The 18,032-nt window shown below is 36.8% G+C and overlaps 1 protein-coding gene across 8 annotated transcripts in view; it reads right to left on the bottom strand.

Annotated features, from left to right (window-relative positions):
- Positions 1-7: 7 nt before the first annotated feature.
- prkcz (protein kinase C, zeta) overlaps positions 8-18,032 on the bottom strand; it is a 114,870-nt gene continuing 96,845 nt past the window's right edge. For all 8 annotated transcript variants that reach the window (XM_051903621.1, XM_051903620.1, XM_051903626.1 and 5 more), the window contains 2 exons: positions 10,531-10,646; positions 8-3,906 (listed from right to left, as the gene is read on the bottom strand). In XM_051903621.1, coding sequence (XP_051759581.1) covers positions 3,819-3,906; positions 10,531-10,646 — 204 coding nt within the window. In that variant the 3' untranslated portion in view covers positions 8-3,818. The remainder of the gene's footprint in view (positions 3,907-10,530; positions 10,647-18,032) is intronic.

Raw genomic sequence — 18,032 nt, 5'->3', positions numbered from 1 at the left:
ATGTGAAGTCATTACAATGAACATTTACTGATTTACAGTTGTTATCTAAGATGCTTAAGACTTAACTTCATAAAACCAAAGACATGTTCACATCTCTCTCTCTTCCCCTCAGCCCACAGAAACTCTACTGGAGCTTTCATTTACAATAATTTATAAAACAAACACTTCAAATATAAAAGTATTCCCCTGTAGCACATTGATAAGAGCGTAATTTGCTTTGGACTCAACATAAGGAAAGAACTGAAAAAGAAAGAAAAGCAGAAAACAGCTTGCGGCGGCTTTTGTATTTGGCAAGTTGATAAATAATGGAAATTTCTTTGTTAAAAATGTTTTCAGGGACAGGAACTTGTATTTTATTGCAGTCTTGGGCTCTAAGTTTGAGACTAGCGGTTGGGACACTGGATTCAGAGATCTCTTATGGTGCAGAAACAGATTTATTTCGCTCTTTTTGTGAAAATTTTAAGGTTTAAATTACAGATATTTACAATTATGCTAAACTTATTCCAGTTCAAATATAAACATGAATAAAACCAAAACAAAGGACAATCATAAATCTGACTGTTTCATGTGGATTCTGTACATTAGCTTGAGCTGGTGGAAAATTAGGTTGGTCAGATGAAGATGGTTTATTCCTTGGTCCTTTGTAATATACTATAGTACCTGTTATTCAAACAGTTTGTACGAATAATCATCAGTTTACAGGAATGAAAATTTAAAGTCAAATAATGTCACGTAGGGCCATCTTTACGTTAAAAACCTGAAAATTCGCACCAGCAAACTATACTTGAATGTTGGCAGTTTGCATTGACCTGAAGTTTCTGTCATAAACAATCCACATATCATTCATAAAGAGTGGAAATTTTGTGGCTGTTTCTGTACCAGCTTTTCATTAGAGAGCTGAAAACATGGTGGGGTAATCTGGCTTTGCTCTCTCTGCCTCGTTATCGTTACGTTCGTCACGCTTGTTATCTCCTGGGCCGTTCTTTGTTCTTAGCCCGTCTGCTAATCTCACTACTGTCTGACACAAAAGCAGCTAATTAATCCTGTTAACATGGCAGCAATTCTTCATACAGGTCTGATTTCTTCAAAGCATTCACATCTAAGAGTGTCGTCTTCACTCTTCAAGAAAAGGGGGAAATAAAAAACCCCAAAACTTGGAGATTAAATGCAACAGAAGATAGAAAACATATCTAGTTGCTTAATAACACCATACTTTATCACTGTGAGGGATTAATCAGTCAAGCTAGCCTGTGATTGGCTGTTTTTATTCTTTAAAGAAAAAATAATGTTTTGAAGTGAAATTTAAAGCTTTTTAAGAGACATTATGCTTTAGTTGTGTTTCCCTAGAGGAAAAGTTTGTAGAAGTGTATACGACTATGTTCGGAATAGCATACTAACATGCTACTCTCACTAGCTTTGCAGTATGTATACTGTGCACAGTATGCATGGGATACCCAGATGATCTACTACATTTGCCAAGACACACACATAGTGCAGAATGTATCCCAGAATGCAATGCGCAACCTTGACCTTCAATTTCAATCTTTTTTGGCTCATTATTTTGTCAAACAGCATTTACACAACATTTTAGATTATGAAATAGTCATTATAAGTTGCTTATATGCAACATCACAAGATACCATGTGACAGTGTAGCATACTAATGTTTATCGGCATGATCGTTTCACCTACTATTAGTAAAAGTAGCAGAATACAACATATACTACTACAAGTAGTAGGCTAGAATCCTATTCCGAACACAGCAACAAATTATATAAGATTAGCATTCTGTGCTAATTGTGTTTTATATTGAGTGTTGTAATGGGTTGAATTTGGCCGTTTGATTGCGACTGCAAAGATACAGTTCCCCCATGTGTTGAGGTCATCTGAGATTCACATCACTGTTGCACAATTTTACCACCACATAACACCAGAGACATGATGTACAAACCCCTTGTTTGTGTTCTCTCGCCCTCCACAACATCTCAAAAGCACATTATTGACAGATCACATGAGTACAACAACACAAAACCCTCTTATCAGAGTGAGGAGCAGCCATTTGAGTAATATAGTGTGCTGTTGTAATGAATGCTACTGTAATATTAAACCTAGGCTCATTGGAAAATCGTGCCTGTGGCAACATTTATGTCAATAAAGGCCTTCTGACGCATAGCGATGCTTTGTGTAAGAAAAATATCCATATTTAACACGTTATAAAGTAGAAAAACTAGATTCCGCCAGACCGCCTTCCGTATTTAACTTCAGAAATCAAAACATTTATGCTACGTCCAACGCCTTCCGTATTCAACTTATGAAACAAGCGTACATCAGTTACACTTTCTTCGTAAGTTGAATACGGAAGGCGGTCTGCGGAAGCTAGTTATTAAACTTAACTGACTGTGTTAACGACCGTAGGGGTCATTTTAGCTTGCTTCTACATGTCTTTGAGCTCTTTTATTAAGATTTGTGTTTCACAGGACTCGTATCCAAGCACTCCACATCTGCCTGCATATGCAATGCTGTACCAGGTGAGGTACCAAGCAAGTTTACTATATCAGAAAAGCCATATGAAGCTGATAATGTGATGCAAGCATCAAAAAGTTTACAAATCACGCACTACGGTAAAAGTGTTTTCAGGTCGTAACATAGGATTGTGCAAGGAACTGCTAGAAAATAAGTCTTTATTGATCAAAAAATCTGCCACTGTAATCATAATTTGCGTGAAAAGGAATGAAAGGTGTTGGTGTTTTACTGCCACAAGTGTTCATTTCAGATGGAAACTGTAGTGAAATGTATTTATATAGGTACGTTTTTGAAGTTTTGCAAAAATGTAGGTAGAAGCAGATTTTTTCCAATGAGTCTGGGTTGGTAATATTACTGCCAGTCTGATGTATTTGGGCTTTGTGATTATTCAGTTTCTAACCTTCATGTCTTGGTTTCAACATATGTATCAGTGTTAATTATGTTTTTAATTAATAAAATAAAATAAAACAAAATAAAAAAACACCTGCAGCTCACATTTCTCATTGGATGGTACATTGGAAAATCAACTCCGATCTAACATGGAGTTCAGAGCAGTTTGGAGCATGGTGAATTTTGGATCTTTGAGGCACTTCTTCAAAAAAACACATTTTATCTCCTATTTACTCTGTAAAATCAACATGGGTGGTTAAAAGCCTGTGGTCTGAAACACAGCTACCCACTGTTTAGGAAACCATCATGGTCATTAATTAAAATGTGCCACTTTGCATCATAGAAGGCATCATAAATTCTTCGATTGGCTACCTACACTATAATACAACATTTACCTTTAAACATTATACATTCTTGTTTCGCTTGAGGACGCACCTCATACAAGATTAAAGAGAATTTAAAAAAAAGTCGAACAGAAAATAAAAAAGTGCACATTAAGTTAGAACTGTCATATTTAGCTAGGGTTGATGGGAAATGTAGTCTCTGAAGGACGCAGGCACACAGATGGAGCTAACTTGAGTCCCAGGCAACAGTGCGCGCACACTCACACAAACGGGTGTCGAAATTAAAGAGGATGCTGGGAAGCAGGAAGACAATCAACAGCTGAAATTTGGGGAATAGTTTTGAGTTTGTTTTCTGAAGTTCCTGCAGTCGTTTCTTCGTCCAGTGTAACCCCAAAATAACTCAGGGAGGGTCCGAAACTTTAAGTCTTTTAGTGTTGCTTTTTGTCTTTAACGCAGTTTAAAGGAAAAGTTCTTCTCTGTGAACACATAGTCTGAGCTAAACTCAGCTGTAGTAGTCTCGTGGAGCCGCAGGCAGAGAAACATCGGCCGTATTGTTCTTCCCTCATACGTTTTCTTCAGTGGAGAGCAGCAGAGGATTAATGTACTCGAATCCCTCAAACTCAGACTGGTCTATTCTCTTTATCACATCCCTGAGGAGAGAAACCAACATTATTAATGGAAGAGCTACAATTCAACTGTACATGCCCCGTACTGAGGCTTAAAGCAAAGAATGTGGGGAATATTTTAAAAAATTGAAAGCTAAAGTGAAGAAGGTGTAGTTTTTGATTAAAGGAATTTCCAATATGTGCTAATAAGAATTGCAGGGAAGGACTAGTTGCTGGCATCACATCTTTTACATGTACATTTATTCATTTAGCAGACACTTTTATCCAAAGTGACTTACAAATGAGTAATACAGAAAAGTGATTCACCCCAAGGAGGCAATAATGTGACAACAGCCAACAATACCACGTTTCGAACATTGTTGAGAAGAGAATTTTGAATATGTGCCCAATTTGACCTTCTATTTCCAGTGTGATTAAATACAGTCGTGATTTTTAACATTCCTTTTTGTTCAACAATTGATTGACCAGGAAAAAATAAAGATATTTTTCCACAAAATTAAATTAAAAATGCAAAATAAAATTATTTTCTTGGGGAATATACACTGCCATTCAAAAGTTTGGGGTCAGTAAGATTTTTTTTTTTTTTTTTTTGAGAGAGAGAGAGAGAGAGAGAGAGAGAGAGAAATTAAAGTGACAGTAATGATATTTATAATGCTACAAAGATTTCTATTTCAAATAAATGCTGTTCTTTTGAACTTTCTATTCAGTAAATAATCCTGGAAAAGTTTATTAATGTTTCCACAAAAATATTAAGCAGCACAACTGATTTCAACATTGATATTTCTTGAGCACCAATTCAGCATAATAAGATAATTTGTGAAGAATCATGTGAAACTGAAGACTGGAGTAATGGCTGCTGAAAATGATAGAAGTGAATTAAAGGGGACCTATTATGCCCGTTTTCACAAGATGTAATATAAGTCTCTGATGTCCCCAGAATGTCCCCAGTCTGTGAAGTTTCAGCTCAAAATACCCCACAGCTCGTTTATTATAGCTTGTCAAATTTGCCCCTATTTGGGTGTGAACAAAAACATGCCGTTTTTGTGTGTGTGTCCCTTTAAATGCAAATGAACCGCGGCTCCCTGCCGCTTTCCAGAAGAGGGCGGGGCTTTAACAGCTCGCGCTTCAGTTGCTCAACAACAACAAAGCAGGGGAATCTCACGCAGCCAAAATGACGATTGTCAGTAACGGTGTTCAGCCTTACATTGTTCAAACCGGAGTCGGACACTGATGGAAAGACTCAGGAAGAAGTTACAACTTTTAGAATGCAACTGGACATTTCTTAATGGTTAGTGGATAAATTTATGTAGTTGCTGTGGAGTTGATTCAACTCATCGACTAGCATGTGCCGTCATGTCAATCTTTTGTGCAAATCCAGCGTTGAACTGACCCTCGTTTGTGAAGCTGTCCGGCGTAAAATGACGGCGTGGTAACAACACTCGACTACAACAACTTTTCCTCTTCTCTAAAGCAGCCCAACATGGCCTCGCCCCCTTTGTTGCATGTTCCCGGGGGCAGCGTTTATGTAAATTTTGGGGTTTGTGATGTCACCAACCCATGAAGAAGCTCGCTGTAGTCCCTACCAGCCGTTTGTTGTAGTCCTTAAAAAGCAATTTCTGTAAAAGAAAATATCTCCCTTTGCATTGAACTTTGAGCGTCGTAACTTTGCAGATGTTGTTTATGCTCAAACAGCAACATTACACACTAAAGTAAAATAGTGAAATCATAATCAAGGACCCCTTTAAATCTTAAAATATTAAAATAGAAAACAGTTATTTTAAAATGTAATTTAATTTCACAATATTACTGTATTTACTGCAACCTTGGTGAGGATAAGAGGCTTCTCCAAAAACATTAAAAATCTTACTTAAGTACTAAAAAAAATCATATTTTTAAGATTGCATCTATTATTATTATTTTTATATATTTTTTATATTTTTTTATTTGTTCTACAGGGGATATGTAAACTTATGAGCACATCTGTAAATGCAGCCTGCCCAACAGAAACAACATCAGCGTCAAGGGGCTGGTTAACCACAAAGGAGGCTCTAACTACAGCAGTGGGCAGACAGAATTTCACTAGAGTACAATTGAGAAATTCAGCGGCGTCTTTCTCCTCTTGGCTATTTTCTGCACTGGCAACGATTCTTTATATGTCTAAAGAGATGGTAACATTCTTGCTGAAATCAGACCTCTTGGTCTTCAGAACCTTAGGAATCCATTGATCTATTTTATCAGCCTGTTGAGGATACCGCACCGCTGTAATGCTCCACCTCTTCTATGGCGTAATGCTGAGACGATTCAAAACTAGTTTATCACGTTCTGTCAAACACGGTCCATGGAGGGCAATTCTCCTCTCCAACAAGCTCTGCAAGAACTGATATTTCACTAGATCCGGGATCAGTGCCCAATTGTGTTTGTGCTGTGTCTGTTTGAATAAAGTCCTCAGAGGGCCACTTGACTATATGTGGGTGTGTGTGGGGTCGAAATGCTTCCAGCAAGAGTGAAACCTAAAATAACATGAATGACACCTCTATGCCGTAATATCAGGCTCAGGTTTCAAAGGCAGTACAGGGGGGAAATGATGCCACAGAGGAAGAAACACAGAAAGACGGACATTCTGGGCACTGACCAAAATAAACAAGCCTCTTTACTGCACAAATGTTTCTTCAGAAAAGAATTATAAGGTGGAGCTTATTTGAAAGCGAGAAAGAGAGAAAGTTTTGGTACTATTTTCACAAAAGGTACACAATTGTTTTGAACAAAACTTCAAACTGATAACACTTCCAACACAGCTAGCTGTTCATTTAAAGGTTTTAATGCATTAAGACGAATGCATTAAGACTGTACATTTCTTTTCACACAACCTTTGTTTCAAAACAAGATTATTGTGACAGGCAATGAGAACATTTGGTTTATGAAAGGACATTACTTTAAATGAAAGGTATGTGTAGATAAAAGACTTATGATGTGCAATTACAAATGTACACTATCAAAAGTTTTGGGTCTGTACAATTTTTTAATGTTTATGAAAGAAGTCACTTATGCTCACCAAGGCTGCATTTATTTGATCAAGAATACAGTAAAACCGTAATATTGTTAATATTACAATTCAAAATAACTGTTTTTTTTATTTTAATGTATTTTGAAATGTGATTTATTCCTGTGATGGCAAAGCTGAATTTTTAGAATCATTACTCCAGTCTTTAGTGGCACAAGATCCTTCAGAAATCATTCTAATATGCTGATTAAGAAACATTTCTTATTATTATCAGTGTTGAAAACAGTTGTGCTGCTTAATATTTTTCTGGGAACTGTGATACTTTTTTTTTTTTTTTTTGGTATCACTTTGGTATGGGGAACACATTCACTATTAACTATGACTTTTGCCTCAATAAACTATTAATTTAATGCTTATTAATAGTTAGTAAGGTAGTTTTAGCGTTTAAGTTTAGGTACGGGGTAGGATTTAGAGATGTAGAATATGGTCATGCAGAATAATGCATTAATATGTGCTTTATAAGTAATAAACATCCAATATGCAAGCTAATAAACAACTAATTAAAAGTGAGAATTGTTCCCTATACTAAAGTGTTACCTTAAAGTGTTACCTTTTTTTTTTATTTTATTTTATTTTTTTTAGAATTCTTTAATAAATAGAAAGTTCAAAAGAACTGCATTTGTTTGAAATAGAAATCTTTAGTGACATTATAAATGATTTTACTGTCACTTTTGATCAATTTAAAGGGATAGTTCACCCAGAAATAAACAGTCTGTCATTAATTACTCGCCCTCATGTCGTTCCAAACCTGTAAAACTTCTTCTTCGGAACACAAATAAAGATCTTTTTGATGAAATCTGAGAGATTTCTGTCCCTCCATTGACAGCTACACAACTACCACTTTGACGCTTCAAAAAATTCATAAAGAGATTGTAAAACTAATCCATATGAATCGAGCAGTTTAGTCCAAATTTTCTGAAGAGACTCGTTTGCTTTATATAATGAATAGATTGAATTTAGGCTTTTATTCACAAATAAACAATCATCAACTCACACATCAGTTGTTATGGTAAACAGAAGCTCAAGCATGTTTGATTGACGCATGCAAGAACCAATGAGGTTCATTCTCGAGTGTTACGCAGCATGTTTGAGCTTCCGCAAGAGGTTTGTTCTTGCGCGTCAAGCAGTTTCGGTTGAGCTTCTGTTTATGTTCGCTGATGAATGTTTATATGTGAATAAAAGCCTAAATTAAAAATCTGTTCATCATATAAAGTGAACAAGTCTCTTCAGAAAATTTGGACTGAACCACTTAATTCATATGGATTAGTTTTACGATCTCTTTATGAACTTTTTGAAGCATCAAAGTCTCAGTTGCGTAGCTATCTAAGGAGGGACAGAAAGCTCTTAGATTTCATTAAAAAGATGTTCCTTTGTGTTCCGAAGATGAACGAAAGTCTTACAGGTTTGGAACGAAATAAGGATGAGTAATTAATGACACAATTTTCATTTTCGGGTGAACTATCCCTTTAATGATCTTACTGACCCCAAACTTTTGTACGGTAGTGTACTTTGTGTAAATTTCGTGGAGTCAACTAAACTAGATAATAACACACTGGGAATCCAAGTTCTTTTATAAGTCGTTTGTGTGAGCATGTAAAAGGCAATCGTGTTTCTAGTCGCAATGGATTCCAGTTCATCCTTTTCCGCTGTGCTCTGAGACACATCCCACTCTGGACGCACATTCCTTTAATCCAAAAGACTAAATCTCTTACAAGGAAGGATTTCACCCCACCACCCGCTTTTTTCGTCTGCCAGATCCGTCAAACAAAAAAGGCTTCCATCACTTCCTCCCCCTCCTCCTCTCCTCCACCGTGTGGGACGTCAGGCTTTTCCAGAGCTCGCTCTGCTTTTGAAGTGTCTGGCTGCTGCACTCCTTTGAAGCCTGCTTGGAAAATCTTGTATTGAACTAAGAACCCGCCGTGGCTCTATAGATTACTGTCTGTCAGTTCATCTGACTGCAGCCCACTTGCGTTCTGCTAATTATGAGTGACAGGTTTACCGACAAATTGACTTCACTAGGCTTGTAGACTGCAATGATTGTGTTCTTAACGGTTAGTGTTCATAGTTCAAGGAGCATCTTGGGCTTCTCATGGAGAGTGAAGATATCAAATCACCTCAAGATATCAGATGACCTCATTCGAAAGCATCACACCATGTCCTAACCAGATGCAACGTGATTAGATTCCAGCGACAAGCAATTTGTCTGTCCACACCAACTGTGTTGAAGTGCTTTGAATTACAATTCAGTAAATAAATTACTCTTCATTCCAATTCCACTTCATCTTCCTGTGCGCTGTGGCCAATTTAATTCAAATTCACACTCATGAATTGAAGAGAAGCTAATTCTTCAATTCTAAATTTTGCATAACCCTAGTAAGCATTGCATGTTTTGAATGCACAGCCCTCAGATTTTGGCGATAACTGGATAAATTTCAGTCATGGTACTAAATCACGTTTTTAATTAAAAATGCCGCCCTCTTTCTGAGCTGCATTTTTGGAGCTCCATTTAATGTAAATTGAAAACAGGAATCCTTTTTAGTAGCTTGAGGGCTGCCCGTCTCCATGGCTCAAATCAGAATAACAAATTCAGCCAGATATAAAAGTCATTGTGAAGACCGGAGTCCCTCTCCAGAGAAATACACCTCTACAGAACAATACGTCTCAAAGCCTGGCGTGATTGTCCTCCACGCAGAATGACTGGAATGTCTGAAGAAACTCTTGAGAGAAATGGGGTGAGACCTCAACAACTGACCCAAATGTATTCAGACACGCAATGAGTCAACCTACAATCCTCCACCATCAAATAAATGCACATTTTTAGTGCACTGAGTGACTAGCCTCTTATTTTAGCACTTGTTTTAATCACAGCGGTATTCAAAAGGACCGAGTTTATGAATGAGCGACTGAAGAAAAGACTTGAAAGCTTAAAAGCCCCCCTAGAAACTCACTTCACATTGATTAAAGCCAGTTTCCACCTGAATCTATGGTTTTTAATGCCTCTCGGCCATTTAAGAGTTGTTCTTTGTCCTCCCTTTCAATGTGGCCCTTTTCGGCGCACCTCATACTGTAAAGCAATCAGAAACTCCAGAGGGGATGTTTCCATATGACATCACCACCTCTTGACGATAGCCTCCAGATGGGTAAACCATTTCACTTCATCTCGCTCTCACTTCTGAAGGGGAATCTTAGACATAAACCTCACCATCCTGACCAGCAGAATCAAGCTGAGTGGAAACCCCCGTTATTAAACGCCTAAATCTTCTGCTGGTGCAGTCATGTAACTTTGAAGTCGTTAAATTATTACATAATCGCTCTCGAGATGGATTCCACAGAAGTGACGACTGACTTTAATTTTCATTTAAACATTTGGAAGATGTTAAGGTGTGTAAGAAGATGCCAGTTTGTCTTTTCATAATTCAAAATGTGGACATATTTTACCAAACACGAGTCCAGTCGTATTAGCGGTTTTTAGAAACTGAACAGGTCTTTGGAAAACAGGTGGAGTGATTCTTCTGTCATAGATCTTTACTGATCATTTGTGGTAATGAAATGCCCTTCGGCCAACCATAACATTTTTCAATACTTACTCGTCGTCTGGTGTTAGCTGCACGGGTTCGTTGGTGAACTGCGTGTCAAAGTTTTCTAAACCGTAGTCGTCTGTGATTTGAGGTTTGAATGGTGGCGTCACCTGCTTCTGTTCCAGCTAGAAGAGAAAAGTGAGAAAATGACTGATTAGTGGAGAACGATTTGGGACACTATGTAGGAAGCCACACAAATAGCACTCAGGCATTCAGGGTTCCAAAAGAGGGTTTTCACGGCGATTCCATAGAAGAACTATTTTGGTTCCCCAAAGAACCTTTCAGGGAACAGTTCTTAACAGATCCATTTTTTAAAAAGTGAATATAAAGAATCTTTTATGGAATGGAAAGGTTACATTGATGTTAAAGGTTCTTCGTGGAACCATAAGCCTTGTTTCCACCGCAGGAACTTTTCCCAGGAACTAGGAACTTTGGGGTGGTACTTTTGACCGCAGGAACTAGGGTCTAAATAAAGTTCCTGGGACAAATTGTTCCGGGTAATTTTGGTGGAAACGCGGCTATAGATTCCAATAAAGAGTCCATATTCTAATGGCTTCTGGTGTGGCACAAAATTAAATCTCAAGAAAGCTGTAGTCCATAAGCATAAAATACATTGGAAACAAAAATACTGGGGAAACGAGTACATTTTAAATTAGAATTAAAGTTTTCATTGATACTTTTTGGTATTGAATGAAACACAAGAAATACAATTTATAGTCAACATTTCTCTCGACTCCACCATCTTGGAAGGGCATAATGTCCAGGCAAGTTCATATCAAAAACATATTTTTTAAAGTTGGACCAGATCATATGTGCCAATGTTTATGAGATTTCATAAATGGTTGAGCCACTGTGACATCCATCCACACAAAAAAAGAGACAAAAGAAAGCAAGCCATTTTTGTTTGTTCTCTCAAGGCCACTAATATTCCATTACTCGCGGCATTAAAACACTCTGAAACAAAACAAAAGATGGCGAATGGCCCTTATGTGAGGAACACTTCAGTTTGTGTAAGTTCTGAAGTACCTCAGGGTGTTTTTAATGAAAGAGAATAAGACAACAAAGTGGAGAGGGATAAAGAGAGAAGTAATGGAGGGCAGAAGGAAAAAAAAAAAGGAGCACAGTATTTACTGTAAGCTGAGGTTTGATGTTAAGCACTTGTCAGAACAGACATATTCTGAGGACATCAACACTATGGGTCAGATAAGGTTTGTTTTTTATATTTTGGACTCTTTTTGCCTTGCTAACGTTCTCTGTGTGTTTTGAGGACATGATCCTGCTGTGTTCCACTCCACGCCGATCTGCACAAACTGGAACAGATGGCCCCTCTTCTCTCCTTTCACTACTATCTCACTCTCTCTATTTAGTCTAATTCATGAGTCCAGCTTAATGTCTTGCATCGGTCTGTCAAATGGCCGCAAATAGATTTTTACATTTATTAAAGAAATTGTGAGCCCGTATATGGTTGTCAGAATATTCAGAGTGGTTTCTATGCAGTTACTAGGCCGTTGCTAGGTGGTTGCTAAAGTGTGACCATAGTCAAAAGAGCCTGCCATGTCTCAATTTCCGCTTCTCTCTTATTTTTCAAATCATTTTCTGTCATTCTTCGATATATACACTACCGTTTAAAAGTTTGGGGTTAGTAATATTCTTTTTTTTTTTTTTTTTTTAAGAAATTAATACTTTCGTTCAGTAAGGACATATATTTCAAATAAATGCTTTTAAACTTTCTATTTATCAAAGAATCCTGAAAGAAAGTATCAAAGTTTCCACAAAAATATGAAGTAGCACAACTGTTTCACTGATAATAATAATGGAATCAATTACATTTTAAAATATATTCAAATAGAAAACAGTTATTTTAAATTGTAATAATATTTCACTTATATTACTGTTTTAACTGTACAAATGCAACCATAAAGAGACTTTTTTCAAAAACTTTAGACCGGTAGTGTATGTCATCCTACTCTTTCCCAAGAGCAATATGTTCTGCCTTTGTGTATGTGTGGATTGCAGTGTAATGGCAAAACAAAAGTGGAGAGAGACATTACAGAGAGTTAAAGACGGCACACTGGGGAAAAAGAGATGTTAATTGGTGCCCAGCCGCCATGTGTGCGTGTTTTTTATTCTCGAGGCCATTGACTCCAGAGAGTCAGGCGTGACGCAGTTGGCTGCAACCTGCCTGGCGGAACATGCTAACGCTCGTCTCTGTAGCAGAAAACCAATTACACACGCACACCCATCCAGATGCACAGAGACTCTTCTCACTGATGTGTGGGAGGGGATTATTCCCACACAGCTCCTTCGCTAGTTCTCGCTTCCCGCCGTTCTCTTGCTCTCTCTGTCGGGGTCCTGCATCATCCTCTCTGTGACAAAATGAACGTAAACTCACTGGTAATCTGCTAGGATGACATGGTGCTGATTGCAATCGGACACTATGGCTCCCTTGACACCTGGCATTAACACGTTTCCTGTGATCGCATCACAATCGGATAGCACTTAAAAGTGCCAAAAATGTAGCCAGTTTGCACTGTGATATGATCAAAGAATACCACATTTTGAATCAAATGCATGCAACCTTATTGGATTTGTACACTGTAAAACCCGATAAGTTACGGTGACTCAAACCATTTGAGGTAACCGACTGCCTTAAACCATTTCAGTTTTAAAACCAATAAGTATGAGTACTGTAAACTCATATACATTAAGTTAAACTCACTAATATTTTAGTGTTGGTTTTGTCAATCATAAAAGTAAACTAAACTTAGAGATTTTAAGTTTATTTCACGCATTCAGTTTGAATTCAAGTAACAAATCTTAGTGTTAACTACTATATAGCTACTTAAATGGTTTGAGGAAACCGATTGCCTTAAATGGTTTAAGTTCATCAAACTCGAAGTGATAAAGTTACGACTAAGCAAAACCTAACATTGGTGACAGAACAGGAGATGAAAGCTATAAAAGCATAACCTAAGCTGTAAAAATGTAATTTCTCGGAAAACACTGTTTACAAGATATTAGAAACCATGGAATAAGTTCAAATTTCTTTTAAATATGTTGTAGTTAGCCATAAACGTAAGCTACTAGATAAAATTAATTTCTGTAACTTAAATCATTAGAGTTAAAACAGTATATTATTTCTAGTAACTTATTCCGATTGAGTTCTGCTTAATTTAATTTGTTTTTGAGTTCACATAACAAATATTTGTTAAGTTGAATCAACTTTTTAAAAATTTTAAGTATTTTTGCTGTTTTCATGAATACAAAATGAGTACAAAAACAGGACAAAAGTCTCATTTCAAACCTGTATGAGTTTTTTTTTTTTTTTTTTTTTTGTGTGTTTTTTTTGCAAAACAAAATATTTTGAAGAATGTGGTTTTGGCTATACAATTTAAGTCAATGGGGTCCAAAATAGCCTTGACTTTCATTTCACTTAAAAAAAAAAAAGAAAAGAAAAAAGGATTAACCCAGTGTAGAAAAACAACTGCAAAAAAAAAAAAAAAAACCAAAAACGTGTAACTACTCGTCTCTCACACAGACATCTGCTGTCACAGGAATGGATAATTATAATTAATACATTCAAACAACAGCAGTAGCTAAGCTGGCTGAAATAAAAATCACACACACACTCACACTCACACACACACACACACACGCGCACACGCACACACACACACACAGGTTTGTTTTTGTGAATTGTGGGGACATTCCATAGGCGTAATGGTTTTTATACTGTACAAACTGTATTTTCAATCCTCCTACACTACCCCTACCCCTAAACCTACCCATCACAGAAAACTGTGCACATTTTTACTTTCTCAAAAAAACTCATTCTGTATGATTTATAAGCCTTTTGAAAAATGGGGACATGGGGTAATGTCCTCATAAGTCACCCTCTCCTTGTAAAACCTATGTCATACCCATGTCATTATACAAATTTGTGTCCTGATTTGTCACAAAAACGCGTGCACGCACGCACACACACACACGCACGCACGCAAACACACACACACACACACACACACACACACACACACACACAATGTCTGATCCCTGTGACAGCATGTCATGGCTATTCTGACTGTGTTCTAGAATAAAAGAGAAAAGCTGGTTTCTTTCTATTTGCCACAATTTGGTTTGAATTACAATGATTCATTTAATTGAGACAATTTGAATAACATGCTTTTAAGACTTATTCTTTTAAGACTAAACAATAACTCTGATTTACAGTTGTGTCTTTCTATAAACATTAGAAAAGACATTGATTTCACTGCAGCTGTGGATAAAAAAACAGGAAATCCACATACAAGAGGATTATCTATGATCGAGTACTGTGGGGTAGTTTGAAAACCAGACGAATGTATCTAGTGCAAATATACAGTGTGTGTGTGTGCGTGTGTGTGTGTATGTGTGTGTGTGAGTGAATTTATGCATCATATTCATATTTGATTTTGTGCAATATTTATGTATTACAATTTGCAGTCTGAATATAAATAATTGTGCCTTACGCACAATTATAAACCCATGTATAGACAGTTCAGAAAAGGTGGAGAGGATCCACATACACACACAGCATTTAAGGAGTTACAGTAATTCTCTCTTTTTAGAATCGCAATTGCTCTGTTACACACACTGATCCAGCGACTATGAGGTGTAAAGCATGTTAATGCATTCATCATGCTCTAACGCAGTCTCAAATAGCCACAACGTCTTTAGTATTTTCTTTTTCTCCCACTTGAAGAAGACACAAGCTAATTGAATGTCCTTTTACTGTACATGTGGATGTGAGCTGAGGAGCCTCTGATTCCCACTGTGAAGAGTAAAACTGACTCCAGGTCAGGTTCTAAACTTGGCTTGTGATGTGTTATCAAGTGCCCAAGGTTCAGATGGTTAGCATAATCCAGTTAGCTGGACTGGTAGATGCTGTAACTACAGTACACCATCTGCTTACAAAAAGCATTCAAACGTAGCAAGTTTTGATGAAATAGTTTCAAACAAACACACAGTGGGGTCATTTATTTCTAATTTCAAACATTTTTTTAATTACAAAGTATATTATTAGTATAATAATCTGAAATATTTCTCATTCATTTTATCATGTTTTAATATATCTTAGTTTAAAAAAAAAAAAAAAAAAACTTTTGTTTATTTCAAGGTTTAAATTAGGCTTTAAATCCCAAGCCATCTCAAGACTTTTGGACCCCATTGTACAGTATGTATACTGTTTATGTTGTCGAATGGGCCATCAAATTCAAACAGGTCTCAGCAAAAACAAAAATTAGAGAGAACTTTGAAACCAATTTCTCCTCACTCGAGTATCTAAATGATAGATTCAGTACTGGTCTCAGATGTGGACTTCCTGTGCAGCCTCCCCTGCTAAATCTGTCTTTCCATGCTGCCATCACAGAGAGTGAGAGTTCTGCTGCGTCTCCCCTCCAGGGCCCACACTGCAGACGGTGTGAAGAGGATCTGTCTGAGCGAATAGAAGCTTTTACACCAGCCCCACCATTCTGTCTCTCTCCCCGTCCCACTCGCTCAGTCTACCCCCTGCTTCCTCATTCAGCTCGCTCTCTATCACTTTGTCTCTCACCGTCTCAGTCCACCTCCCTCTTCTCATTCATCTCTCTCTCCTTTTCTCACTCTCTCCCACTTTGTCTCTCGCTGTCTAAAATCATTTCCCTCTCTTCATTCAAGCCTTTCTCACTCTATCTTTTGCAATCTGCCTCACACCGTCTCTTTCACCCCCTCTGTCTCTCACTGTCTAAATCACAGTCCCTAAAGGAACACTGAAGCTTCTCTCATTTCACTAATCTTCACTCCATGACTTTTTTTTTTCTATATTTCCTATTTCCATGTTCTTTCTCTCTGCCATTTTCAAAATAGTCACAACACTCTCTGCAAGCTAGGATATGGGTGAGTCTTCAACGACAGATTTCAATTTTTTTCTCTTTGTTATATGGTCACATTAAAACTGTCTTAGAAACTTTCATTCATCCTTTAAAAAAAGTAGCTAAAAAAATTAAATTTTTGTTAATTTCTTAATTAATATATAATTAATTTAAAGTATTAATATAATCTTTTAATCCTAAAGTATTAAATCCATCATATAAATATTATTATATCCTTAAAACACTAATTGTTAATTTGAATAATAATTAATAATAATTTTAAATGAACGATATATAATTTATTTAATAAAAATTAGGTCAATAATACATTATTTAATAAACTTTAATAATAAATATTACAATATATACTGTGAAGTGTGAAAAATGTAAAAAATATCTTAAAAAATCAGTTGTGGTGTCATTTCCACAATGACCAAAAATTTTGCCCCTGATAAAGTTTTTTTTTTTTTTAAATGCTATAGAATTTTGACACATGAAATGTATAGAAAAATGAAGGTATAGAATATTTTATTGCTTGACATTTCCAATCATGCTGTAATTTAATCAAATTGTGTAAACAAAATGTGAAAATGTAATTTAATTGTGTGTCTGTAGCATACATAAAATGATAGCTATGAAATTAGCCTTAGCAAGAAAATTATTTGCTAATGTTTAATGTTATTTCCACCACAGAATGTTATTATTTACAATCCATAACTTGACATTTGTTGGTTCAGAAAAATGACAAAAATGACAGGATTGTCCTGTGATATATGTACATCTGCAGGACATTGTTAGTGCACAATTTAAATACAAAAAACGATTATTTCTTAAAAAGGCGAAAATAACTCAAAGTTGAACAAACACCCATATATGTGAATTGGTGTGTTAAAGAAACTTCTTTGACATCTGGTAAAGCTGAAAGAAAAATTTCTCCTGACTCGTCACAGACAGGCGCCAGACACACGCGTGTACGATCAATCATCAAAAGAAAGATGAAAAGAAATATTTCTGAAATGGCAATTACAGCTTTTACTGAAAAGGTCAAACTGAAAGAAAGCACAGCAGTGAAAATATCCACTTGCAACGGGTATATCAGTGTAAACGCGGAAATAGTTTAGACATGCTACGTGCTTTCAGTTGAGCATCAAATCAATGTCTTCATTCATTCATGAGCAATTAACAACAAGTGTAGCGCAACCCCGTTCATTAGAGGAGCTCAGGGGGTTGTGTGCGAGTCTGTGTGTCCAAACTCATCCATTACGCTGGTAAAATGGCGGAAAATCCCAGCAACTGAAGCATGGTGTGTTAGTGACAGAACTCTAGAGCGCATAATTTCCTTTCCACGTTGCTGAACTTCTGAGTGCACATCAGGAAATACACGGCGGACACGACCAGCCAACGCTAACCGCAATTACAGCTAACAAAACGCGACAGATCGCAGCTGAACGCCTGGCTGAGGACTCAGTTATGTGAAGATGTACAGTGCAAGTACTGTGTCTCTGAGGCAAGTATGAGATGATGTAGTGGGGGGAAAAAAGCTCATTTGCTGCCTCTGCAGTTTTTATGACCCAGACTGAATCTGTATGCTGTTTTCAGACTCTCTGCGGTGATTTGTAGAAT

The sequence above is a fragment of the Ctenopharyngodon idella genome, chromosome 8 (assembly GCF_019924925.1).
Source record: "Ctenopharyngodon idella isolate HZGC_01 chromosome 8, HZGC01, whole genome shotgun sequence".
NCBI classification, from domain to species: Eukaryota; Metazoa; Chordata; class Actinopteri; order Cypriniformes; family Xenocyprididae; genus Ctenopharyngodon; species Ctenopharyngodon idella.
This window is presented reverse-complemented; position numbering and strand designations above follow the sequence as displayed.